Here is a 20,254-nt window from a genome sequence, read left to right on the forward strand (position 1 = left end):
TCAACCGTCTCTCTGTTGATATGTCTTGAGGCACTGCCCATTTTGGCAGACCGGGATGTAAACATGGTACTCAAGTGCTGGACCACAGAACGCTCCGAACGAAAATTCGTGCCCGCAGAAGGCTTGGAATGAGCAGCATCATTTAGAACATCCCACATGGCCTTAGCTTCCTCCCCCACGCTAGTCAAAGCTTTCTGAGGAAGGCTGTATCCAAACATGGGTTTTTCATCAAAACCCGTGCCGCAGCCAGAGGAAAGGCCCACGGGTATATCTTGGTAAAGAAGATTGTATAGGCAGATCAAACCCCTGTGTTCAATGTCTGCAAACAGATCTCCACGTCTTACTCCGCGACCGGTACTGAAGCCTCTAGGGCGTTCCTCACCACGAGTCTGACATCTTGTTCGCAGTTTATCGGAAAAGGCGTCAAGGACTTTTCGACGTCACGCCGACTCCTTGTCTCAACTCTCCTAACACTTCCAGGCTACATGCGACGGAAACGGACCAGTAGGTCTTCTATCTGGCCTTCAAAGTGCCCCTTGAAAGCCAAGTCAAAGGCCCTGAAATGCAGTGGATGTTGAAGGAGGGGGAACTCCCGAAGATGGCGGCTGCAGAGTGAACACTGCTTTCAAGACTGACGATCATAAACTTCTCGCTACCACTTCTGCCTTCCTGAATGAAATTCTGCGGTTGAAGTGTGGCACCACGAATGACGAGTTCGACGAGACCGTAGGAATCGCTGTCTATCACCTCGGTGGTGCGAAAACGTATGTAGCCTAGATTCGCTTTCAACTCTTTCTGCGAAGATGTGCCCTCGGCAATGTATAGTGCATCAGTGCCGTCCGCCTTATGCTCTACGCTGATTGCCACCTTGAAGCTGCTCGGAGATATTTCAGACAACTGTATTATGGCATCGCACCTAAAAAGCGACGGTGTTAGCGTCGTACACCGAAAACATCAATCCAGTCGATCCAAAAGACTCACCAGCTCCGAACTAACTCGGGGAAAGCAAACACGTTTATCACATCCGTAGTTTTTGGTATCAGTTGACAGGTTGATGGTCCTGGCTCGTGTGATGGATTCGAGGCTGCAAAAGAGTACCGATGGTGCCGGTGCTGCCCAGTGGTCGAGACATCCTGGTCCTGTTGTTGCAGCTTATGCTGGTAGCCGAGGAGGATCAAGAGACGGCAGTTTGATAATTCAAGTGTGAGGAATAAGATACCAAACGGGTGCTCAGGTGATTTGAATAGAAATCGAGAAAGCCGTTGTAAATCGAAGAGAACGAGTTACGAAAAGAGACTCGTGTTTTCTAAAATGAAGGGAGGTCGAAGGAATAAGAAGAAGCAGAGTTGTATTCCTCCATGGGTGTAAGAAATGGAAGGAATTCACAAAAGAGGAGTGAAACGCAGCAAGTCGCAGGCGAGAACAAAATTTGATCAGTGTTCTGAGAAGGCAGAGCAAACGGATCGATCGTACCTTCCTCAACAACCGCACCTTCCAAACAGCGCTTCTGCAAACACATTGTAGACCCAAAAAGAGACACTGCAGCTCTGTATTGACGTAATTCACCCAAATAACACTTGAGAGACACTTGAAACGGAAGGCGGCTAAGAGACCTCAGAAGATATACTGACGATCCTTGAATTCAATCAAAGGTGGCAAACCTCCAAACATATCAAATTTCATGGTCCAAGTACATAGCATCGCGCTTTGTGCTCTCTGTACAAACAAATCACGGCCCCAAAAAGGCATCAACCCCCAGGTATCAAGAAATCATAGAAGAGGTCTATCCAGACAAAAAGATCGACCATGCTGGGACTCGAACCCAGAACCTTTACCAGCTGGAGATTTAACTTGTTCGCACATGTTGAAACCGGAAAGTAACGCGCTACCATTGCGCTACACGGCCTATCAGTATCACCATGGTAAGATCTTCAGCTCAAGACTACATCTCTTACAGACATATTGCAGCGCAAAATCTTTCTTCCTCTTCACTTCTGTAACGAACACAAAACATACCTGGAAAAGACAACTGCAGAAGCGATCAGAAAAGTCATAATCAATAAAAAGATATTGGACTCGGATACCGGGAGTCGAACCCGGGGCTGTTGAGAGATTTCAAGACTGAATCTAAACAGACACTTCTGAGAAGTGAGAGTCAACTATGTTACCGCTACACCATACCCGATTTTGGAGAGTGTGGTTTCCGATTTGGATGCGAGTTGTGAGCGAAATGGGGTATATCAGGTAATGGGTACTAGGTTGTGTGGATATCATGACTCAAATCAAAGTTTCTCTATCACTGGCAAGGCAGGCTCCCCCTGCCAACACCATGTTCCTTGATTCTGTCCAGGGATGCCCAACTCCAAGAAGTCCAATTCTTGTTTCATCAAAGACCAAAAGAACATTGCCAGCACCAGTGCATATGTTATTGTTGCGTGCATATGTATGAACGTGTGATTGTCACCCCCAAAAGCTTGCTCAAGATCTCAACAGTCATGCCTACCTAAGATAGTTTGAGAACCCATCATCGCCAACTTCATCCTCTCCCAGATTCCCACAAATCTCCTCGATAGCTTTTATCAAATCCACCGTTCCATCCTCGGGTAATCCCCCTCCCTCCTAGGCCTCCGATCCATATGCCTCATATGCTTTTCCGACGGCGGCAACCGTTCCCAAACATCCCTATACACCCCCCTCGGCACAACCGCAAACCTTTCATCAATCCTAACCTTGTTCTCCTCCGTACACATCAGCAGAAGCGGACCCTTCCCGGCATCATCCTCCTTCAAGAAAAAATCAACCAACCCTTCCTGTTGACTATCCAACAGCTGCCAGTACCTAGGCGTAGTCCCCGCCCGGCTAGTAATAATGTAGACGTTCGGCGGTTGAGCAAGATTCTGTTCTTCAGCCTTCCTACCAAAATTCACCACACCTCCCAAAATCCTGTCCTCAGCCCAGTAACCAACCAGGTTTGACACCCCCAAGGGGTAAATATCACCATGTAAATGGTAAGGGTGGTGAAAACATAGTAGGAAGCGTCTCATCATCCGGGTCTTGCTTCCAGTGGGTGATCGCCTCGATGGAACGACCTCCCGTTCCCTGGTGAACTTCGATACCAACATCGAACAGAAGAATCCCTATTTCATTCAAAGCCATAGCAACGAGCTCAATGAGGCGAGCGTTGAAAACCTTGCTATCAGGCGTGGATTGGACGTACTTGGTTGTCAACTCACGGGGAAAAGACAGGAGCTCAAAGTCAAGCTTGTCCTTGTACTCAAGGGCAAACTCTAGAGCGCCGGGGCAGAGTTCAGGGTGGTTCTCAATGGGGTGGTTGCCATAGACGGCAGGGATGCGCTGGTCCCAGGCTACGTCTTCAATCGGAAGACCGTCGATAATTTGAGCGTAGGTGAACTGAGCTAGCTTACTAGAAAGGATGTTTCTCATGGCGCGGATGAACAGAGTGTAGTGGGCTGTGGTTTTCTGTCTCGCAGAGAAGCCAAGACGGGAGGGAGTTGTGGTCAAGGTGTGCGCGCCGCTTCATCCTTGCTGAGAGTGACTTCAACATAGCCTCGTCCATTTTTTTTCGTTGTTGACGCGTACAGGCCTATCTGTGTGTGCTTCTGTTGTTGTGTAATGGTAGGAAATGAGGACGGAACGAACACTGCAAGGTCGACTTGAGCAGGAGATGAAGTTGGAGAAAGCAGGCACCCTATATTGGGCCTGCGCCACATGTAAATAGAGGTTGGCTCCCCTTATATAACCCGCGCCGTTACCCAAGCACCCGTTGGTTGTGAGCACCGCCAACATAACTGTGCTATTATACATTCATGCATATTCTTATAATTGATTCCAACTTCAGGTTGTAGGGCTGTGGGGCCCTAGATCAACCTCGTGATGGTGGTCGTTAGGGCGAGTTGGGCCGATGTCACACCATCGCCGCTGGTTTACCCCTGCCGGAGTATGTGGACCATGCTATTTTGGATAGATTTTAGACCATAAAGGGCTCAGCTTCGTTGAAAGATACCGGCGATATCAGACGCCTTTGGCTGAACTGAAACCATCAGTTGGGACTCAATAGAGCAGACAACTGGTGGTCGTTGGGACCATTCTGTTGTGATGAGTTGAGGGCCCGGTCTGGCTTCGAGATTGTTAGCCACGATCAGCTTCAGAAGTTAACAACGTAAATTAATGTAGCCGCAACTCCGTCCGCGGAGCCTTTGACAGGTAGAGTTGCTTTTTGAGATTGAATGCGCGGCGTTAATGGGACATGGGAGTATCAGTTAAAGATTGCTCGGGACGTGACAGCGAATATACTTTGCTTCGTTTTTAAAATGATTTTGGAAAACTGTGTCGCGTGGTATGTGCTGTAGAAAATCGACCAAATCCCCCCGTACCCATCAGACAAGCACAATGTTGCCCATCCCACTTGCCTCCTCTCCCCTCATAACCCCCTCTACAAAAGCTTCCCCCACAACCTGCCACCTATTCTCTTCTCCATCACCCCTCAAAACATACGGGGTCCAACACACCCCTTCACAACACCAATTTTATCCCCTACTCGGGCATACCGCGGAACAAGCCCCAAATACCCCCTCTTAGTTTTCACCAACCTCCCCTCTCAACGGCTTCCTCATCACCACTCTAATCTCTTCAATTGTCTTTTTCGATTGCCTCGACTACAAGGAAGCCATAGTCAACCTTCCCTTTCCTAGTGGCCGCATTTGCCTCGGTGAGTATGTCTGCCCTGGTAGAGAAGGCGACCTCCCAGTCGTCCCGTCGAGCAACAACGAAAATATCTCTGCAAAAGCGTCCGAATAGGGGTGCATGCCGCTCGAATCCTTCCTAGCAACCATTGTGTGCCAAAAGGCCGTAAAGACAGAGCCATGAGCAGGCGGGTACATCGTGTGAAAGTTCCTGGAAACGAATTTGATGCATCTGATCCAATCTTTGTTGGCCGACAGAGGATGTACGATATCCGGATCTGAGAAAACAGTGCTCATCACAGCAATGGTATCAAACACCGTGCCTTCAGTGTGTAGTTCGCTGTTGTTGGACCCAATGATTTGGTAACCAGCCGGATGTTTGGGGAATTTATACGCCTTTTCCGACCCAGAGGCGTTTGTACACGTTTGCGGTCGAGCTCTCATATCCCAGCGCAGTTGTCTCTCGAGGCTCATGGTCGATCGAGCTGAGCATGGACTTGAGCGGGGCCGTGTTCCGCTTAAGCAAACCGACCACCACATCGTGATACAGATTCGAATACTTGTAACTGTCGTGGTAGCTAATCTTGATCCAGCTGTTCTTGATCTCAACCATTCCCAGCAAGCCATAGATTTTGTCTCGGGCGTCGTAACAAAGAGATTGCCGAGCGCTCCTTAGAGCTGGACTGATTAGCCATTCCTCTGGCCATGGCTCTTTGGTCGCTGGATATCCTTCGCGATCCGAAAAGAGTCTCAAGATCTGGGTGAAAGGATCAGGGCCCGGAAACTTGAGATTAAGCCATTGAGTAACGCCACTCTCTTGAAGAGTGAGGCAGGCGCTGGTGAAGACGTTCCAGCTCATCATTGTCCTAGCTTTGTGCTCTCCGCCACAGGCTAGAGTGATATCCTGAGACAAGATCACCTCCTGGTAAATCCATAACCTCTGGAACCATGGTCGTGTCACCAGATCCCACACACCAACCCAGGTTGCCGAATCTGCGGTTGGCAGGCAGAGTCTTTCAAAGTCCTCTGGACATCGAATCGCCGATGCATGCTGTATCAAATCGGGAGCATCGCGTAGAAAGTCGAATGCAGCTGCCGCCTGCGCCTTTTCGTCGTTGTTGCCCTGATCGATGCAGATCTGATCTATTCACAGCACCACCGAGTGTCCAGATGGTCTCAAGTGCTGAAGAACACCGTACAGTGACTTGGTAATAAGCTTCTCATGTCCATCGACATTGATGGGCATATCAAAGGCACATGGTCCCCATGTGTAGCTGAGCGCGGTGTACCAGATCGGTTTAACCAGGTCATCCATCAACAGGCCAAACTTGTTTTGAAGCACGGTAACATGTGCCGACTTCATAAGCTCCGACTTTTCTCTGCATTCCAGTGAACAGTGATGGAGGGTGCGGCATATCGAGTCGTCGTTGCTGCCTGGTTTGATTTCCAGAACCCGAATTTCATACGGCTCAAATATAGGTCGATAAGGTGTTCCAGGTGAGTCATTCCTTGGATATATCTTCTTCTTTGGTGCCCATGCTGTAACCGCGGCTTCCGGGAACCTATCGGCCTCTGATGCTATACCAGGCTGTTGCCCGAATCTCGCAGGCTCAAGGATGGGATTGTCCCGCCATTCCGAGTAGCAACCGAGTCTTCACTCGGAAAGATCATGCAAATGTTGGTACAAGCGGTCGACCGTGAGTTCTGGCATGTCCAAGTGTTTCTGAACTAAAAGGCCACTGGTGAAGGTTGTTTGAGGATTTTTAACACAGCCAGGCAGGAGGCCGGCAACCAAGCTCTGGCCAGGCAGTTGGGTCGCACCTACCCAACATACAAAACAACTGCTGCACTCACCCCATTACATCTGCACAACCAACCACCACCTAGAATCAAGACCACATAGAAAAAGGATCACGAATCAAGGTTAGCAAAAAGAAGTGGGGACTGAGAAAAATGCAAAAGATGATGCGGTTTATGTGGATCGAACACATGACCTTCAGATTAATGATTGAAGTGGACTTCAGTCTGACGCTCTCCCAACTGAGCTAAACCCGCTTTTCATATCGTTGGGTGTCGGACATTACAACCATGGTAGTACAAACCAGCTTGCTGCTGAATCTGGTCCAGTCTAATAATGCACTGACTTTTGGCCCCAAGGACCAGAAGCAAGCCTGGGAATAGCGCCATCCCCTTGTTGACATCCAGTCCTTTCAGCCGCTAGAACCACCAGTGAAAAGGGGGGTAAAAAGGGCCAATTCGTTACTGTAAAGAAGCTCATTATCAGGGAAACTAATACAGACACTGGCCACCGCATCGTCACAAACCCGTATTGTTCTGTTTCATTACCCATACAGCTGCAGGGTCCAAAGCCCAAGCCCACAAGTTGCCAGACAAAGAGATTCCTCCCCATCAACTACCGTCAGCACGATTGGGAATAGCGTCATAGACACGGTCAACAAGACCATTTCCCCAACCCCGTCCTCCTTTTCCCCCATCTCCCAACCCCAATACCTCGGAGAAAAGGACCCAAACAGATCTCCCAAATCACGATCCCCAAAAGCATGACATCAGCCACTCCCCTCTAAACCAAGTAGAAGCCACACAAGTGGAGGCAAGTACCTCGCACAGTGTGCGCCCCAAAACCACACCATTCGACCAGAACGTTCACGATGTCCCCTTTCCCCTCAAAAGAGCCTCTGTCATCGTCATCAATCATGACCAAGTTTGGCAAGTCCCCTATTGATGATGTCAGCAAAGAAGTACATACACATGCGGAAAGTTGCGTTGAGTTGTGGAGAGCCACACGAGCTTACGTACAAAGTAAACACTTGATTTGCCGGGCATTACTTTGTGCCTTGGCGTATTCGCCCCCTCCCCTTTTCCATCCTTCTCAGCCACTGTTGACTGGGCTGTACCTGGGCTAAACTTCCAGAAAAAGATCCAAGTCACCCAAGACAAAAATTTGAGATGAAGGCTCACAGAAAGACAACCAAGGAAAAAAGAGTGGGAGTTTTGACCCAAAGTCAAATTAATGCTTGTTGTTGATGTTGTCAACCTGGGTATCAGGGAACAGAAAGAGAGAAGCCTCGGAATAATCTATGTAACATGTGTAGTGTGTGTGTGTGTGTGTGTGTCGTTCCCATTCCCTTCCCAAAAAAAAGATAACGAGCGCTCAACCTCGCCATAAACCAACCCTTCCTTTATCCCAAATGCCTAAACCAAAAACGCGCGCAAAATGCCCATAAAACCACTTATTAGTCTATCATAAACGCAGCCATCATCACCCTCAATCCTACTCAGAGACAGCACCGAAGCAGGTCTCCATGATAATACCGGTGATTTGATATGGGTCGGCGTTGGAAGCGGGACGGCGATCCTCAAAGTAGCCATAACCCTTGGCCGCGCATTCCCTTGGGATACGGATAGAGGCGCCGCGGTTAGCGACGCCGTAGGAGAAGGTGTCGATAGAGCCAGTCTCGTGACGGCCGGTAAGGCGCTTCTCGTTACCCTCGCCATACACGGCAATATGCTCGGCGTGGCGGCTCTCGAGCTTCTTGATGGCGGCCTCGATGTGCTTCATGCCGCCCTCCTCACGCATCTCCTTGGTGGAGAAGTTGCTGTGAAGACCGGCACCGTTCCAGTCGCCGGGAATGGGCTTGGGGTCGAAAGAGACCTTGGCACCGAACTCCTCGGCCACACGGTGGAGAAGGAAGCGAGAGAGCCAGAGGTGGTCACCCATCTCGATACCCTCGCAAGGGCCGACCTGGTACTCCCACTGAGCGGGCATCACCTCGGCGTTGGTGCCAGAGATCTTGACGCCGGCATACAAGCAGCACTTGTAGTGAGCCTCGACGATGTCACGCATGACAACCTTGCCAGCACCGACACCGCAGTAGTAGGGGCCCTGAGGAGCAGGGTAACCGTTCTTGGGCCAGCCATAGGGACGGTCGTTGAGGTCGAGCAGAGTGTACTCCTGCTCAAGACCGAACCACGGCTTGTGCTCGGCGTGAGCCTCCATCAACTTGGCGCACTCATGGCGGTGGTTGTACTTGTTGGGGGTGCCATCGTTGTTCAAGCACTCGGCAAGAACACTGTTTACTGGAGTTAGTTATGTAACAACCTCTTAAGTTCAGGACTTCACATACAGAATGTTGGGGGTACCCCTGAACGGGTCGGGGAAGACAGCAACGGGCTGGAGGTAGATATCTGAGTTCTCGCCGGGAGCCTGGCCAGTGGAGGAACCGTCAAAGTTCCACATGGGAAGCTCAGCGGGAGTATAATCGGTGTCCTTGGCATCAAGAGTCTAATAGGAGCGCCATGTCAGTGTCTGGTGTTCCATCAAGATCTAGCTTCATTGTCCCAAAGATGTGGCATGCACAGCCCGGCAACGGCGCTGAATTTGGCTTTGCGGTGTGTCGACAATTCGTGATCCGGGATCCTCGTGTTCATGCGATATGCGGTGCGGCGATGTCCGTCGGCTGGCGATGCAAGTCTGGCCGGAGCAAGCCAGGGACCGTCGGAGTAGCGGCGAGGAGTTTGTCGAGTCACAAGCGGTGTCGTTGCTGGGATTGTCCATGGCGGGGTTTGCCAGCGAGCATGCAGAGTGGGGTGAAATCGCGATTTTAGCGGGGTGTGATTCCGCTCGCGTCAGCAACGCAGAAGGCGAAATCGGAGTCGCGCCGAGGTTTCCCCAGAAATTCGAGTGGAATGTGGTGAGCCGCCGGTAGCAGTTGACTGGATGCGGACCCAGATCCGGAGGTGACACCAGATCACAGGCTAATCCGCAGGTGGTGTGGGTGGTTTCGTCGTTTTGGGTTCGTCGTTGGTTGACCCGCCAAGCCGCAGCATGCCCAAAAACCATTGTTTGCCGGTTGTGCCGTCATACGAATGACGACGGACAAGAAGAAACATAGAAAAAGTTCGGGACAAGAACATCAAAAGAATATTGACATACCCTTGATTTTGAGCGGACACCGCCCTCACTGTCGACCCAGATGTACTCGGCAATGATCTTGCCGCCCTGAGGCAGACGGAGGAACTTTTGCAAGTTCTCCGTGTAGGTGATATGTGATGGGTCGGCCTGAAGAAGCATGTTAGCCTTCCCGTTCATAGACAGAGTCGAATACCATAACGACGAGATAACTCACCATTTTTGTGAAGTTGTGGGGGTTGTTGTTTTCGAAAAAGTGGTATAGGATCCGGCGAGGATGAGAGTTGGTTTGTAGGTGAAGAGTGACAAAAGTTATGGAAACTCGATAACAAGAGAAGACAGAATGTCGATGCGCAAGGCGATAGTGGAGGAGAAAACAACAAAAGAAGGTTTAACTGGCAGCGGGGGCTGAGGCTTTTATGGTAAAAAAGATTGTCGTCTGAAGGTGGACTTGCAAAGCGTTCACGGTGGCAGGGCAGTGCGAACAAGAATTACAGAAACATGCGGTACCTTGCTCGAGGTACAGTACAGAGGTACCTGGAACACGCCGAGGCGGCAGCAACCCAGGAACACCGTACAACAAGGGGTCTGGGAGTGTGGGGAATGGACAGATGGGAAACTGTGTGTCCTCCCAGTGACACAGCGAGCATCTGAAAAGCCAGCCGAAAAGCAGCTGTGTGATGGAATCGTCCACGGATGCGTCCTTGTGTCCTCGACGGCCGTGGCCTGTCTCACGAAGACCTAGTGGGGTGGTTGGTGGGGCGAAACCAGCGATGGCTGGGCGCGGTACGTACCGGCCGGGCGGTAATTACACACATTACCAGTTGGTAATACTTCCCGTACGCGAGGCGTCCAGGTTAAAAACAGCGCAACGGTTTCTCTATCGGCGGCCGCTGCGCCCTTTGCGTTTCATTGCCGGGCTACACATTTCGCGATGCCGCTTTTTAAGGGTTTTTCTTACGTACATTTGCAACACTGTTGGTGCCAGACGAGAGAAGGTCGTGTACACTAGACAGGTCCAGATCGGATGGAAGTTGGCAAGCTTGCCCAACGTTTGCTGGACTTTGTTGAATCCAGCCATCTTGCCCTTGTGGGATCTTCCTCGTCGGGTCTCGTATGTCCAAGACACACAGTCATCAGTCCTCGTAGTCTGTTTCCACTTGTTGACCACGAGCATCGATGTCTTTTTCCAGGGTTCTGTTGATGCCCTGTGACACATCTTGGAGGAACCACAATCCACATGCTGCCCCGCAAACTTTTGGAGTTTCTTTCACATGGCATCGCGGTCGACGGCGGGACATCCGTGGGTCTGTGATAGGAAGGCTCGGCGACCCGGGTGACCGGGGTGCGTGACGCCGAATATCAAAATTCGGTGTTGCTTGCGGTCCGACTTCAGCCATTGAGCCGGTACCGAAACGCTCCATCTACAACTGAGACATGAGGCAATATTAATCCTCAAGGCTGGAAAAAAGAAAAGAAATTGGAAATGGAATCGCTGAGGCCTTTTTCCCATCGCAGCGGCATCTTTCCTGCCGTGTACTAACCCTGAGAAGGTTTGGGTTGAACATGGGGCTGAAAGATGAAAGTGCTGGGTTCTGGAAAATCATCCGCTCATCCTGGCTCGTTCATCGGAAGACTATCATTCCTGCTCCGGCCGAGTCTCCGGGATCTACTTCTTGGACGCGGGTTTCCGGCTCAACAATGAACAGATGTTGCTGTCATGGTGTAGGGTTGCGAGCGGAAGATGATGAGAGGGCTAATGTAATAGGTGCAGAGTGCATGCTGAGATGGGGGTCAGTTCTGTCCGGTTGTCAACATGGAATGAGTGCGTTGTTTGAAGTCTTGGGCAGGCCGAGACCTTCTGTTTCTCCCCATCAGGAAGCGTGTCTCATCCCCACGATTTCCCCTGGCGGGAGGTGGTGGGAGAGAATGTGTGGGGTTCGCACCATCAACCTCCGGAATTGCTTGTTGTATGGGTACCGTCTGGAGTCGAATTCTAGACATGTAAAGTTGAAAGGCACTAGGAGAAGTGTCTTTATGCTGGTCGAGTCATTAGTGCGCATCAAGTTTCGTCGATTCACAGACATCCGCTAGACATCAAATCAACATCTGGTTTCCTATCTTTCTCCGTGAAGAAAAACCCAAATCTATCTTTGTTTTGACCCTGGGGCCATGTTTCAATCTAAACTTTTTCTCCGGGTGTTCTTTCATCGTCGCATTCTTGGCAATGACCTGCGGCTCCTGGTGGCTCCGGGGCATGGCAGTGCCCCAAAATCAACGTTCCCGCCGAGCCATGCACGTGTTAAAGATCTGCTGAACATCAGCGCCCTTTGGGTTGCCTCTTGACATCATCGTGGGTTTGGGTTCAGTGCCGTAACCTGCTGCCGTCGTTCCTTAGCGTCATAACCCCATTTGAGAATCTCCATGAAACAGCGGCCTTCAGAGCCTCGCTCGTGAGGTGTTGAATTGCTCTCGTATTGTTCTGTACTTACGGTAAACCACGTCTGTCTTGTAAGTGTGCTAAGTCCCACCAACGCGCGTCTTTTTCCGCGACGCGGTTGAAATTGATGAGTGGGTGTGGAGATGGTGAAGTCTGGATGCTGGGTTCAACCCGACCCCACAAAGAATGAAGCGGCAGCCACACCAGCGGCAGCTGTCTTTGTGGGTGTGTGGCTCGTACCTCGACAGCCTGGCAGCTCGTTTCTGCCCATTAACGAACCGGGAAATTTCGAGGTGCATCTCGACAAATTTCAAGATTCTCTGCCGTGCAACAGCACACAGCTTTACCGCTTCTTTTCTATCCGCCTTTACCGTAACCTCAGCGGCATACAGTTACCCAATAGATTCCTCCTTGCCGCATATTACATCTGCAAGCCGGACCGCAACTCGCGCAGCATCACATCCGCTTCCGGGTCCAAACTTGAAGTCTTCCACCACCCCTGTTGAAGTTTTGAAGATGTCAGGTAAGAATAATCCAATTCAATCATCCAATTCGTGTGGCGAGATCTCTTCTGGCCAATGGCCGTCCTGAACGCCGCATCACTTATCGTCGTCCTCCCATTGGTCCCAGCGCCTTTTTGACTAAGTTCTTGAGTTTGGACCACTTCAAGGCTGGGCTGGGCACGCTACGGCCGCCGGGGGTCCACTTCGGACTCCCCGCGGTGCCGCATCAGACGGACGACGGGTGTTACATCGCATGCCCAGGAACGCCCGGTTCCTATCGTGAACATTCAAATGAGAAGAGCGTCTGCTCAAAAGTCACCGGTACTTCGTATGTTTGACGGTTAGTGCAAGGGGAAATTCCCTCAAACTAGACATGGGACAAATCCTTTCCGCATTTGTATTTCTCTCTGCCAGATCCGTTGTCTTGTTGCATGTGGTTGACCAGATGGGCATGTGCTGGCCAACACAGTGTAGAACTGCCGGTGTCGGGCTGCCTGGGCCTCAAGGTGTCGACACACGTCTAGAAGCAGCAGATTGGATACTCATCAAGTTTGGCATCAGCGGAGATGTTCATTTCTGTGCCTTCAAGATTGCTAATTAGTTGAACATCAAGGTTCAGCCAAGTTACGGACAAGACTTCCAGAACAACCATTCAGACTTCTGTACCATGTATGATACATGTAAGAGTTGCGCCAATGAACACAACTTCCCCACGCTCTCCACGGCAGATTGTGACAACCGCTGTGGTGACACGTTGACACCAAATAGGTCGCTGTGCTCCCGCACGCAACAAACGCCTAGAAACCATAAACAGAGCAACGCTAGCAATTCTCAGCTCAGGCCTACATGACACGGATCTTGACAACCAAATATCCCGCAACATAGCAGCTACGCCCCATCTCCTTGATATGCTCAAGCAAGTTCAAGGGCTGGAAATATTGATGTATGTGTAGGCTGTTGATCCTCGAAATCCTCGATGGGATCGCTGGAGTAATTCGGAATGCTTCGAATATCAGCCCGGCCATCAACGGCTCGCTTCCTCGGCCGACCTCTTCTCTTGGTTGCAGCTCTGGCAACTACTGGCGCTTTGCTTCGTTCCTGGAGCTGTGAACGGCTGCCCATAAAGAGCTTTGGTGGGGCAAATCGTGTTTGGTCTTCAACTCCTTGGACCCCTGACTGTTTGACCCCCACAGACCGCGGGGGTGCCAGAGCTGGCGCCGCAGACGATAGGTCAACAGATGCGGGTAACGATCCCGAACTATTGCTCCCCACGTAGCCCGCAGATCCCGATGTATGAGCCCTACCTGGTTCCCCACGGGGAGACTCCTGGCTGACAGATTCCGTACTGGTCGTGTTCTGGTTGTTAGGCTCGGCGTCTGATAAGTGTCTGTATCCCTGGTCATCAAGGACTTTGCTGCCAGGCTCCTCACTGAGGATAGATGCACAACGAATGGACTGGCTCTGGGAACCCCCATTCTGTGATTGGGGAGTGCCTTGACTGATGTCGTCTATGTGACTTGCAGAAATTCCCGCATCCGACTCAATAATGCTACTGCTAGCAATGGCCCCGAGGCTTGGGACGTCTGATGAAGACCATGGCTCAACAGAGTCAGACGGCTGGCCAATATCAGCTGTGTACAATGGACAGCCTGTTGCCGCAGTACTGTTGATTTCCATCTCCGGTGGCCCCTTGGTATATGACAAGCTTGAAGACCTAGATGGCTGCAATGCTCGGGCGGCATCCCGCGATGCTTGGGTGAACGCCATGGACTCAATAATATTGCTACTATCATCACCGAATACAAATGACCGCCATCCCTCGTCAGCCTCGAGGGTATGTGTCGTGATCTGTTGGTGTGGAACCTCACAAGAGCGTTCGAGAGATGGTGATTCTTTCGGCCATGAATTGCCGGAAGAGTTTGCGATGTTGCCACTCGATATGCTGCTACTTAATATGAGCTGATGGTTTTGAGGGTCCGGGGTGGTGATTGTGTTTTCGCCGCCATGATGATAGCTACCGGATCCCCAGAGTTCGGTAGCGTCGACTGTGGGGTTATCGATCTGGCCAGACACGAGACTGCTGAAGCAGCTGTTGCTTGTATTCTCGTCCCCAAACTTCCTGGTGAGATTCAAGCTGGAGCTACTGTTCGTAACGCTGCCATCTTCGAGGCGGTCTGCCTGGCGTTTATCAAGATTATCGCGATACATGTTCCTCTCTCCAGGGCTGCTGAGCGTATTCAGACCGCTGTTATCTGTGAAACTGTCGATGGTGCTTGCCGAATATGAATAACCGTCGTACTTCTGGGTTCCTTGAGCCATCGCCAACAGCTGCTCGTATCGATCAAGAGCCTCTGAGGTATCTTCTGAACCATGACTGATAGGTTGCTTCGTAGGATGGTCAAAGGCAGTACTGGTGGATTCCTGCGAATATGGAAATGAAGGTAGATCTTCTGAGAAACCTGCCCAGGACGATTCCGTCTCTTGCTGATGCCTCTGGCTGATCCCGGGGCTGATCTGCACTTCCGGCGACTGCTGGGTCCCAGCACCCATCTCCTTGTTCGAAGTCTCTTGGCGACGAAACCAGTTATTCCATTTGGAATTCGAATGTTTCTGGGAGGCTGGAACATTTGGAACCATCTGACCTACACGTGCGACGGTACTATTCATGTCTTGAGAGCCCGGGTAGTGTTGTCGAGCGAAATTGCTAGTCCTTGACCGTGAGACATGGCGACCTAAAGGCGATGAGGATGATGATGGATCAATAGAGCCAGGAACCAAAGGAATAGTATACTCTCCTCTGATCCGCTCATTTCTATCCATATGTGAAGATAATGGTGTCTTGGATAATGAATGCCCACTCCTCTGACGCAACCGGCTAGAGTCTAGGAAGAAGTTTAGTTCGGTATCAAATATTCCAACAATATTTATAACCCACTTCTATAGGTATGCTGCGAGGATGGTCTTGCCGGATGCGAAGTCTTCTCAGTGCGCGCCTGGCTAGCTGTTCTGATAGTGCTCCATCCGCTGATGGCCGAACCTTCAGCACCAAGTCTCTTCTGTTGACTTCCCACTCGAATCTTGACGGCATCACGGCCAATGGCCGGTACTGACAGGTCAAGTTTGCGCTTTCGGGGATCGGCATGCGAAGGCGCATTACCTGGTCCATGTCGTACTACTGGTGCATGCAGCCAAGGGTCCGGTCGTGGAGGAGGTTCGGGTCGTCGGCGGCGCTTTAAAGGATCCGGCGTTGGATCTCGACCTGTTTCCTAACCCAGGTCTGCGAGAAACTTCAGCCTCATCTCCTTGAGCTTCTCTTCCCCATACTTGGCAAGCAGTGTTTCAGACCCCCGGTTACGTAGCGGCTGTTCAAGCGGTTGATGGGTTGCTGAACCGTGACTGTCCTGTCGAGCTGGGACCTTGAAGAATGACCGAAGCTGTTCGATGGCTTCCTCATGGCCTGGGCTATATTGGTTCTGAATGCCCGAGGATGATCCCCTTCGGCCCGGCTGAGGCGATGGTTGATGTGCAAGTATCACTGTTTGGCGAGATGACGAGCGCCTGCCGTCGTTTCTAGCAGCCTCCCTTTCTTCGGCTTGGGCTCTAATGCGAGCAAAGTACTCCTTCTGGCGTTGCTTAGCAGGGTTAACCTTTCTCAGTCTGCCGCGTTTCGAACGATGAAGATCTCCATCAATCCAGTTCATCCTGGCTCTTGAGAGGGGCGTTCCATTCCTCCCGTGTGTTTGCACCAGAAAAGGCCCCGGCGAGGATGCCGACCTTCGCTGTGGAAAGTATGGCATGACGAAGTGAAGCCGCGCCGGGCTGATCACGCGTGAAGTGTATTGAAGAGAAGGAGCTGACAACTCATATAAAGTAGGGCTTCGACAGAATTGGGATGGTACCCATCATGTTTGGAAAGTGGAAGTTGTCACATCCTGCCGTCGGGTCCCATCTCAGCAAGATTTCCAGAGAAAGAGCTACCCCTGTCAAGCGTGCCTTCCATAAAGCTTCCAGAACACAGCTTAAACTGCCGGCCGGGCCGTCAACGTCAACCCCGCATCTCCGCAACCACAACCTCGCTCCTTCAACCCCACCATGAGAGCTTCAACAACAACCACATTGAGGACATTGCGACGCCTCACGTCTCTCAGCCGCCATCCAACCCAAACAATCTCTTGCGCACAACTGCCCCTCCCCTCGTTCTTCCGCAAAATGTCCTCTTCCCCCCCCCCTTCCGCGCAAACGACGCCCGGCACTACCCTCCTCCGCCAGCCCGTAACCCTAGCCTGCATCCAACTCCCCTCCACATCCACCAAATCCGACAACCTCTCCCACGCCGCCACCGCCGTCTCCTCGGCCGTCAAATCCACCTCGGCCAAAATCGTCGTTCTCCCCGAGTGCTTCAACTCCCCCTACGGCACCGACCATTTTCCCTCCTACGCTGAGCCCCTCCCCGCCGACCCCTCCAACCCCTCCCCCGACCTCAACCCATCCTTCCTCGCCCTCCAGAACATCGCCCGCGACAACAAAGTCTACCTCATCGGCGGCTCCATCCCCGAGCTTGTCGTTGACAGCAACAACAACGAGAAGAAATACTACAACACCTCCCTCATCTTCTCCCCCGAGGGAAAACTCCTCGCCACGCACAGAAAAGTCCACCTTTTCGACATTGACATCCCAGGCGGGATCACGTTCACCGAGTCGGACATCCTGTCGCCAGGGAATAAGCTTACTATTGTGGACCTCCCGGAGTACGGCAAGATAGCCGTGGCGATTTGCTATGACATTCGCTTCCCCGAGTTGGCGACCATTGCGGCCAGAAAGGGATGCTTCGCGTTGATCTATCCCGGTGCTTTCAACCTTACTACTGGGCCGCTGCACTGGAAGCTGTTGGGACAGGCGAGGGCGGTGGATAACCAGCTGTATGTGGCGCTGTGCAGTCCGGCGAGGGATATGACCGAGGGGGTGTACCATGCTTATGGGCACAGTTTGATCGTGGACCCGATGGCGAAAGTGCTGGAGGAGGCTGGTGAAGGGGAGCAGGTTGTTAGTGCGGTGTTGGATGGGGACAGCATTGAGAAGGCGAGAAAGGGGATTCCATTGAGGGATCAGAGAAGGTTTGATGTTTATCCTGATGTTAGTGAGGGGAAGGTGAGCTATGACGAGAAGCCATAGATACGATGAATGCGTGAGAGGCTACGAGGTGCAGGTATATAATGACATGATGACACCAAAATCAAGAGTTTCAAGTTGCAAAACAATGTATGAGGAAGATCCATTCTTTCTTGTTGATGCAATCGACCTTTATGAGAAGCTTCTATGGTTGGCTTCAGATACCCCTTTTCAGGAGGCTTTTACCGCACCCACGGCCCTCTACCCATTTACAGCAGCAAAGGCTTGACCGTTTGCTGCCCTCCTTTTCCCGGTGCTATCTCCTAGTAAATGTTTGGAATATACCGGAGCCTCTAGTCTCTAAACCACAGTCACCCTTCTTAAATCGCCTATTGGAGAGCCTTGGCGGCAAAGGTAGGAAGGACGAAGCTGGCCTTGTGGATCTCGGAGTTGTAGTAGCGGCAGTGCTTCTCCTCCTCCTCCTTGGTCCAGGAGCGGAGGGGAACCTTGACGTTGCGGTTGGCGTCCTTGGTGCAGACCATGAAGCCGATCTGGCCCGAGGGGTAGGTGGGGATGGTGGTGTAGGCGTACTCGGCCACGGGGAAGATCTCCTTGCAGTCCTGCTTGAGCTTGGTGATCAGGGGAAGGTGGAGCCATTGGTTCTCAGCTACAAAACAATAATAGTCAGCCAACATGGTACTTGACATGCGCGGGTTCGACTAGCAAGGAGATTGTCTTGTAAGAGTCAAAGCCAAAAAAAGAAGAAACCCGCAGCATTCGGAAAGTCGAGAAACGCAAAGCTACCACTTGGTAGGCTCCTGAGGGGCTTGGGCAACATCAGTGTTGCTATCGGGCAAAGTTGGTGTCCGACACAACAAAAAAGAATATACCCCCCAGGCCTCGAACTTTCCCAGATAAAGGAGACGTACAACCTTGAGTGGTAATGACACCGCCCTCACGGAGGGCGTCGTGGAGAAGCTTGAAGTAGGGCTTCTGGAAGAGAGACTCGGCGGGACCCTCGGGGTCGGAGGAGTCGGTGATGATGACGTCGAAGGTGTTCTTGTAGTCATCAAGGAACTTGAAACCGTCGCCGACGTGGACCTTGACCTTGGGGTGGTTGAAGCCAGCGGACATGTGGGGGAGGTACTGCTTGGAGAGGCGGATGACGGCCTGCGAGATGTGTTGGCAAATTGGTTCTGAAAAGTTAAGACACCGGAACTGAACTCACCTCGTCGATGTCGCAGAGGATAGCCTCCTCAACACAGTCGTGCTTGACGACCTCACGGAGGACACCGCCATCACCACCGCCAATGACGAGGACCTTCTTGGGCTCAGGGTGGGACATCATGGCAAGGTTGGTGATCATCTCCTGGTAGGCAAACTCATCACGCTCGGTGGCCTGAATGACGTTGTCCAGGACGAGGACGTTGCCGTAGTCAGTAGACTTGAAGATCAAGACATCTTGGTACTTGGACTTCTCGTGGTGGAGGACCTTCTCGACCTTGAGAGTCATGGCCTGGCCTATGGAGAGAACATCGAAATTAGACACATGATCTCTTCTTCTTTAAGGGGGTACAGAAGTTTGTTTACTTACCAGGCCACATGTTGGAGATCTCACGGAACCAGCCATCTATTATGCAAGCCAAAATGTCAGTCTCGTTTCATGAGTTTTCGCACAGACATCATGTCGGTAGTTGTAACCCAACACAATTTCACTCTATGAACCGGCCCGTTTTGTGAAATGGTGCATTTCATGATCAATAATGCCACACGGCAGAGCTGCGTGAGTGAGGCGCACTCTATGCCGGCGGCAGAGTCTGGTGATGCCGTAACGGAATGAAGCCATTAAACTCTGAAACTCTTGTGATCAACGCCATGACGAGGTGAGAGACGGGTCGGCATTGGGGCAGCTGGCGGCACCGAACATCGCAGGGCTGACCGATATACCCGATGATTCCGATTGCCCACCACATGGAGAAGGCGTGGGCACCGTTTCGAGGTGTGAATATTGGTGTGGATGGCGGGGTCGTGGTCGTTCAGCCCCTCCATGAAGGAGAGTACAAGCGTGAGGGGAGGGCCAGAAGGGGAACATCAGAACTACTTACCCTTGATGGTAGAGTGTGTGATGTCACCCATTTTGAGAGATTGGTGGAGGTTACGAGTGGTCTGGAAGGTATGAAGTGGCCTGGATAGAAGACGCCTTGCACAAACTCGAAGTGAAGCCAACTTGAAGGAGGGGCAGGCAAAAAGCTATGGTGGAGGTGGGGTTTATCAACAACGATACGGCAAACCGATTGTAGCGAGCGGGTGCAGAGATTTTTCTTCAGGGAGGTATGAGCGAATTACAGGGTCCAAACTTCGCGGTGTGGAGAGCCCAGCTTGAGGGTTGGAAGTAAAAACTCAAACATAACCCTGGAAAATACTCATTCTGACGTCTGAAATCTGCCAACCTTTCATCCGTAGCTATCCGTGGCTGTCGTCGCACTATCTTATCACTATCAAAAACAGGCAATGCTTTTGAGGCAGAGGGGTAATGAGGAGGGGTCACTAGCAACAAAATCAACTTGCC

The 20,254-nt window shown here is 51.5% G+C and overlaps 6 protein-coding genes and 3 non-coding genes across 9 annotated transcripts; 4 read left to right on the forward strand and 5 right to left on the reverse strand.

Annotated features, from left to right (window-relative positions):
* Window positions 1-513: 513 nt before the first annotated feature.
* Window positions 514-1,132, reverse strand: QC763_0041020 (uncharacterized protein; the record flags this gene model as incomplete). The annotated part of the gene is made up of 3 exons (XM_062905628.1): window positions 514-897; window positions 982-995; window positions 1,099-1,132. The coding sequence occupies 3 exons, from the start codon at window positions 1,130-1,132 to the stop codon at window positions 514-516; spliced, it is 432 nt and encodes a 143-aa protein (XP_062768938.1).
* A 669-nt stretch (window positions 1,133-1,801) lies between these two features.
* Window positions 1,802-1,906, forward strand: QC763_0041030. The gene has a single exon. It is a non-coding gene; the product is annotated as a tRNA-Arg (tRNA).
* Window positions 1,907-2,075: 169 nt separating this feature from the next.
* Window positions 2,076-2,185, forward strand: QC763_0041040. Its single transcript has one exon. It is a non-coding gene; the product is annotated as a tRNA-Glu (tRNA).
* A 394-nt stretch (window positions 2,186-2,579) lies between these two features.
* On the reverse strand, window positions 2,580-3,444 carry QC763_0041050 (uncharacterized protein; the record flags this gene model as incomplete). The annotated part of the gene is made up of 2 exons (XM_062905629.1): window positions 2,580-2,943; window positions 3,026-3,444. 2 exons carry the CDS (start codon window positions 3,442-3,444, stop codon window positions 2,580-2,582), a joined length of 783 nt encoding a protein of 260 aa, XP_062768939.1.
* A 3,225-nt stretch (window positions 3,445-6,669) lies between these two features.
* QC763_0041060 lies at window positions 6,670-6,758 on the forward strand. The gene has a single exon. It is a non-coding gene; the product is annotated as a tRNA-Phe (tRNA).
* A 1,038-nt stretch (window positions 6,759-7,796) lies between these two features.
* Window positions 7,797-10,247, reverse strand: GLN1_2 (glutamate--ammonia ligase). Its single transcript, XM_062905630.1, has 4 exons — window positions 9,851-10,247; window positions 9,658-9,783; window positions 8,849-9,006; window positions 7,797-8,794 (listed from the first exon to the last, which is right to left on the reverse strand). Exons 1-4 carry the CDS (start codon window positions 9,851-9,853, stop codon window positions 7,996-7,998), a joined length of 1,086 nt encoding a protein of 361 aa, XP_062768940.1. The 5' UTR covers window positions 9,854-10,247; the 3' UTR covers window positions 7,797-7,995.
* A 3,241-nt stretch (window positions 10,248-13,488) lies between these two features.
* On the reverse strand, window positions 13,489-16,277 carry QC763_210230 (uncharacterized protein; the record flags this gene model as incomplete). Its single annotated transcript, XM_062910070.1, is given in 4 exon segments — window positions 13,489-15,035; window positions 15,309-15,458; window positions 15,512-15,835; window positions 15,848-16,277. The coding sequence occupies 4 exon segments, from the start codon at window positions 16,275-16,277 to the stop codon at window positions 13,489-13,491; spliced, it is 2,451 nt and encodes an 816-aa protein (XP_062768941.1).
* A 248-nt stretch (window positions 16,278-16,525) lies between these two features.
* Window positions 16,526-17,748, forward strand: NIT3 (Omega-amidase nit3; the record flags this gene model as incomplete). The annotated part of the gene is made up of 1 exon (XM_062910071.1): window positions 16,526-17,748. The coding sequence occupies exon 1, from the start codon at window positions 16,669-16,671 to the stop codon at window positions 17,746-17,748; it is 1,080 nt and encodes a 359-aa protein (XP_062768942.1). The 5' UTR covers window positions 16,526-16,668.
* Window positions 17,749-17,820: 72 nt separating this feature from the next.
* SPE3 (putrescine aminopropyltransferase) lies at window positions 17,821-19,821 on the reverse strand (the record flags this gene model as incomplete). Its single annotated transcript, XM_062910072.1, has 5 exons — window positions 17,821-18,352; window positions 18,615-18,855; window positions 18,914-19,206; window positions 19,280-19,315; window positions 19,791-19,821. 5 exons carry the CDS (start codon window positions 19,819-19,821, stop codon window positions 18,075-18,077), a joined length of 879 nt encoding a protein of 292 aa, XP_062768943.1. The 3' UTR covers window positions 17,821-18,074.
* Window positions 19,822-20,254: the final 433 nt, after the last annotated feature.

The sequence above is a fragment of the Podospora pseudopauciseta genome (genome assembly GCF_035222475.1).
Source record: "Podospora pseudopauciseta strain CBS 411.78 chromosome 2 map unlocalized CBS411.78m_2, whole genome shotgun sequence".
NCBI lineage: Eukaryota > Fungi > Ascomycota > Sordariomycetes > Sordariales > Podosporaceae > Podospora > Podospora pseudopauciseta.